Source organism: Phyllobates terribilis, unplaced genomic scaffold (assembly GCF_046119375.1).
Source record: "Phyllobates terribilis strain yellow unplaced genomic scaffold, ASM4611937v1 Scaffold_3__8_contigs__length_932513732, whole genome shotgun sequence".
In the NCBI taxonomy this organism is placed as follows: Eukaryota; Metazoa; Chordata; class Amphibia; order Anura; family Dendrobatidae; genus Phyllobates; species Phyllobates terribilis.
The window spans coordinates 520048295-520054294 of record NW_027362763.1 but is presented as its reverse complement, the minus strand read 5'-3'; the positions used below and the strand labels follow the sequence as shown (position 1 = coordinate 520054294).

Here is a 6000-nt window from a genome sequence, read left to right as displayed (position 1 = left end):
CCTAGACGCCACCTTCTTTTGGGTTTTCTCCTTACCTGTATTTACACATATTTTTAACTAATAAATTTGTTATGACAATTTTCTATACATTGTTGTGTCATCTTTTTTTGGTTTCTATATGTTTGGACACACAACAGCCATATTTTTGCTCTTTTCTTTCTTATGTTTAAGGTGGCAAAACTTGCAAAATCGGCAGTGTATCAAATACTTATTTTCCCCACTGTATCTGGAAGTACAAAATAAGAATGGGATGGGTTGTGTCTGGTATTGCAGTGATCTAATTCCTGTGAAGGGAGAAATAATTTACAATGCATGGACAAACGTGGTGCTATTCCTTGCAAACGCCTTTAAAGGTTAATTCACATTCAAATTTGTATGCAGCAGATTTAATTGGAAAAATTGAATTCAGGTATACTAAAAAAACAATCGGAATAAAGTTGATTTTGGGAGCAAGCACAATATACCCACAACAAATCTGCCATGTAAATATAGCCCAAGCTGACCACAGACATTTGGGATATATCAATCCTCGTCAATTCAATTAATCAGCCAGAAAGGCTTAGGAAACTAGGTTAACATTTTGGAAGAAAAAGTATTTGACAGTGTAATGTACAACCTTTTAATTTGAATGTTTCCAAAGATATGAGAATGCATGAATCTTGTCCTAATTGGAACAAGTCTCTAGCAGAGATGAGCGAACCCAAACTTAAAAGTTCGGGGTTCGTACTGGACAGGTAGTGTCCGATGCTAAACACCGAACAATAGAAGGAATTCCATTGCAGAGAAAGATTTTCCAAATCCAAAATTGGGGTCTCCATTGTTTTCAATGGGATTTGGGTTCTGGTTCAAGTTCGGGTACCCAAACCGGACTTTGGACTAAAGTTCGGGTAGGGAAACCAGAACCTGAACTTCCATGAATCCGCACATGCCAAGACTCTAGTTGTTCCACTCATTATCATCACAGGTGAAAAAAAATGTAGTCAACAGCAATGCTACAATTGTAATTACATAAACAGATGAAGTACAGTCTAATGTGCCTGAACACTCCGGGATATAATTGTAAAAAGTAAAATATGTTACTTTGGGCCCAATGAAAATGAATTCCATAATTTTGGAAAAAGTCTTTTCAGGTAACATTACTCTAGAAACTAGGGTTATCATTTTAAACTAAGGCGTTTACTCCTCAATTTTTTTTTTCTCTTATATTTTTTTCTAGAATTATAAAAATTAAAAAAAATCCAAACTAAGATGATGATTTATTTGCACAAAATATTAAAATTGACTTAGATATATAAGCTGATATCATTTGTTATAACAAGCCTAAGGCAAGTACTATGTTTACCCAAATGGAACACCTTTTCATTATGGTGCAGCTGTGCAGTATATCACAAAATTAAGTACACCCCTCACATTTTTGTAAATAATTATTTTTTTCATGGGACAACACTGAAGATATGACACTTTGATACAATGTAAATGAGTCAGTGTACAGCTGTTATAACAGTGTAAATGGTGGTGTGCCCTCTAAATAACTCAACACACAGCCATTAAAGTCTAAACCACAAGTAACAAAAGTAAGTGCACCTCTAAGTGAAAATAGCCAAATTGTGCCCAAAGTGTCAATATTATGTGCGGTCACCATTATTTTCAAGCACTGCCTTAACTCTCTTGGGTATGGCGTTCACTAGAGCTTCACAGGCTGCTACTGGAATCCTCTTCCACTCCTCCATGATGACATCACATGAGACCTTGCGCTCCTCCACCTTCCACTTAAGGATACCCATTGCTCCTCAATAGGTCTGGAGACATGCTTGGCCAGTCAAGCACCTTTATCCTAATTTTCTTTAGCAGGGCAGTGGTCATCTTGGAGGTGTGTTTGGGGTTGTTATCATGTAGGAATTCTGCCCTGAATTAAAGTTTTCAAAGGGAGGGAACCATGCTCTTCTTTGGCATGCCAAAGTACATGTTGGCATTCAAGGTTCTCTCAATGAACTGTAGCTCCTCACAGCCAGCAGCACTCATGTGGCCTCAAACCATGACACTCCCACCACCATGCTTGACCTGGTTGCCACCACACACGTTTGACACCATCTGAACCAACTAAGTTTATCTTGGTCTCATCAGACCACAGGACATGGTTCTAATAATCCATGTACTTAATCAGCATGTCTTCATTAAACTGTTTGTGGGCTTTCATGTGCATCATCTGTAGAAGAGGCTTCTTTCTGGGACGACAGCCATGCAGACCAATTTGATTCAGGGTACGGCATATGGTCTGGGCACTGATAGGCTGACCACACACCCCTCTAACCTCTGCAGCAATGCTGGCAACACTCATACGTCTATTTTGAAAAGACAACCTCTGGATATAAAGCTGAGCACGTGTACTCAACTTCTTTGGTCGATCATGGCGAGGCCAGTTCTGAATGGAACCTGTCTTATTAAACCGCTGTTTGGTCTTGGCTACCGTGCTGCAGCTGAGTTTCAGGGTGTTGACAATCTTATTATAGCCTAGGCCATCTTTATGTGAGCAACAATTCTTTTTTCAGATCCTCAGAGAGTTCTTTGCCATGAAGAGCCATGATGAACTTCCAGTAACCAGTATGAGAGAGTGTGAGAGCGATAACACCAAATTTAGCACACCTGCTCCCCATTCACAACTGAGACCTTGTAACATTAATGAATCACATGACACAGGGAAGGGAAAATGGCTAATTGGACCATTTTCAATTCGGGTTCTACTCACTTTTGTTGCCAGCACTTTAGACAGTAATGGCTGTGTGCTGAGTTATTTAAAGGGCACACCAAATCTACACTGTTATACAAGCTCTACACTGACTACGTTACATTGTATCATAGTGTCATATCTTCAATGTTGTCCCATGAAAAGATATAATAAAATATTTACAAAAATAAGAGGGGTGTACTCACTTTTGTGATATACTGCAACAATCATTTATTTGAGATCTAATGTTTGCTGCAACTGTAGTTTTTTTTAAAAAAAGTTTACCATTCCTTTTAGGCCTCATTCACATGTCCGTATTTAAACACGTATGTGAAAAAATTGTATCAGTGTTTAGTATCAGTGTGTTATGAGTGTGTCCATTTTTACCATCAGTGTGTCATCAGTGTTTTTCATGAATGGATAAAGAAAGAAAGAAATTACAAATATTCTATACTTTGTGATGTTAAATATATACAGCACGCGGACTGTACCCTGATGGCATCCATGCGCTGTACATCTTTTCACTTGTATTGGCCCTGGACATCTGTGCTGCTGAAAAAAAGCAGACATGTCTCAGTGTGTTTTGCATGGACATGTGAATAGCACCATAGATTATAATGGGTACGTGCTGTATCTGTGAAAAAAAACAACGGATACAACTTGCGACACGGACGTGTGAATGAGGCCTTAGAAGAATAGCAAACCATTCTTCCAAGTGGATCTAGCCTCAGGTATAGAAATTAAAAGTAATAATCCTAGTTCCACATGACATCACTAATTTTATCTACCAGCTTTAATAATATTGCCCAGGCAACAACGTAAACTGGTTCTAGTTGCAGTTGTGCAGCCCTTGCTTATAACTGACTGAAGACAGCAGGCCAGTAAAGGTCAGTTTACACAGACTGACCAACCGCATGATATGACTGCCAATAGGTAAACTTGTACTGATCAGCTGTAGTTTAAATGACTGTCTACACAGGCAGACCAAAGTAAACAATTATCTTGTAGAATAACTGCCCCTTAAGTCTTTACAGTTCTAATAAATAGACAAGTGGTTAGAGGGGTACCTCACTTTTCTGCAGTTGACCTGGTGGACATGAGTTGTACAAAATGTGTTATTAAACTTGTATAGTGTCGACATTCTGAAAAATTCACGTGGCAATATTTAAAAAAAAAATAACTGTTTCCAGCACAAGGTGTGGTTTGTAATACACAGTATACATAACTCACTTACACAAGCATAACTTCATTAATTCTCCTGTACTAAAACTCATCCCAAAACATTGACGTCAATACTTGAGTCTCTGTGGCTTCCTGTAATCGATCTTTTACCAAACACTTCCTTATAAATTTTTGCACGCGTCTCTGGAAGACCCATTAATGTCTTTATGTCTTTCACTTTGTCCAATAAAGGCTTCAACTCTTTTTGAAAAGCAAGTTCTTTGATGGGATCTCTGCATTTCTGGCCTGGAGAAAAGGACATCATTATTTTACAGCAGGCTTATAGAAAAAGAACATGAGAAAAGTAATCAAAACAATGAACATTCTGTTTTTTTTGGCCACACATTTGTATTTAAAAAAAAAGACAATTAGGCTTCTCAAAAATATATCATTTTTCTTTCACAATTAAAGGGCTGAGAGAAGATACTGCATAGTGCCACAATACATTGAAGGAAAGCTGTATAATACATAGTGAGTATACGTTCTCCAAAGAGTATCCAGCATTGAAATTAGCATAGCTTTTGAAGGGTTGCCAGTGCAACAGTAGAAATCTCCTAAGAACCTTCTGTTTCCATTTGAAGTGACAAAGTCATGCATCTCCATTATACCAGGATGGCATGGCTTCATCGTGTGGTAAGGCCTCTTAGTTGGCTGTTCACTGCCACTCGACAAACCGTAGACAAAAGGCTCCCCATCATTTGCCTCCTAAACAATTCATTCATTGTTTTCACCTCATGAGAATCTTGCCATTTCCCCTTTGCTTTGGCTTTCTGCTACGCAAACAGGTTAATCAAGAAAAGTCATTGAATGTATCCATCAAGGTAAATGTTGCAATAAAAGAATATTATCCTTAAATCCAAGTGAAAAATGCACCTGAGTAGGAAACTAGGCGTCACTCTGAACTGTCCAGGTCAACTTTGTTGTCTATTTATGTGTGGAGAATGGATTCAATGTTTAATGTTATTCTCAATTTTCTCATTATTGCCGGGCTCCACTGAGATGCCATCAGTCTGTTTAGGTTTGGCCTGTGTCTCCTCTATATACTGCTGTACAGCCTTGAGTACGGCATTTTCCACCAGCCTTTTGCTTAAGCTCACCAGCTCTGCATCGTCGGGTTCTCTTCCATTCTTATGACCTACACACCATAACAAAGAAAGATTCCTAATAAGAAATTATGATACTAGACAGTATTCACACATAAGAGGCGTCTGGTACAAAAACTACTTTTTAAGAAATATTTTTTAGAATTCCTATAGAAAATTCTTATGAACATCATTTATTTTACACAGTATATGCTATCAGTGCTACTGGAAAATTGTGTAGTCTACTGTGTGATAGAAGAGACATTAAATAAGAGAGTGGTACTAAAACCGATGGAAAAATCTCTTCATTTGTATTCAACATTATTCACTGAAATACAAATTAACATGGGTTCTGAATGTGAAGAGAAAAGTCAGTCTGGGAAATTCTGAAATATATCATTTCACACCTCTACTACTTTGGGTAATATTATCAAAAAAATCAGATACAATCTATTTCTGGTTGCTGTAATGCTGAATACATCCATTCCTATGCTTTATCAATCCTTTATTCTGTTGCAGAGAAAATCCTATTCCAATTTTTATACTAATGAGCCATAAGTGAAGGAGGCTTGTCCTTGCACAACTCTCCAGCTTCCCTCACTCCTTGTCTAGGCAGTGACTGACAGGTCGCTCTTCTCTGTGACCTGTTCCCTCACCCAAGATCTTGCACAAGCACCATCATTCCTGGAGGCAGCACATGCGCAGATTGATGGTCTGGCTCTTGCAACGTCATCAAGACCTTACTACACATCCAAGTATATGGGCAAAAAGAAATATTTTACAAAAAGATGAAGAAATGCATACCAACAATCTAAGATGTGAGGGAGAACTTGGGGGTCTCATCACCAGACATGTTTGAGCACTACCTGCACTCTTAGACTTGGTTTGAACAAAACATGTACAGGAGAAGTGGTACTGTGCAGCGTATATATACAGGACAGGAAAAGTGGTACTGTGCAGTGTATATATACA

General features: G+C 38.2%; 1 protein-coding gene across 4 annotated transcripts in view; it reads right to left on the bottom strand.

The window, feature by feature from the left end:
- Positions 1-1489: 1489 nt before the first annotated feature.
- The window catches only part of AKAP7 (A-kinase anchoring protein 7), a 262693-nt gene continuing 258182 nt past the window's right edge, over positions 1490-6000 (bottom strand). The window contains exons 8-9 of one of the 4 annotated variants that reach the window (XR_012318026.1): positions 4678-5081; positions 4054-4192 (exon numbers count right to left, since the gene is read on the bottom strand). Coding sequence is in view for 2 of the 4 variants with exons in the window: in XM_073671248.1 (XP_073527349.1) it covers positions 3996-4192 (197 nt within the window). In the remaining 2 variants the exon portion in view is untranslated. Of the gene's footprint in view, positions 5082-6000 lie in introns of all 4 variants that reach the window. The other 3 variants (XR_012318027.1, XM_073671248.1, XM_073671249.1) reach the window with 3 other exon arrangements.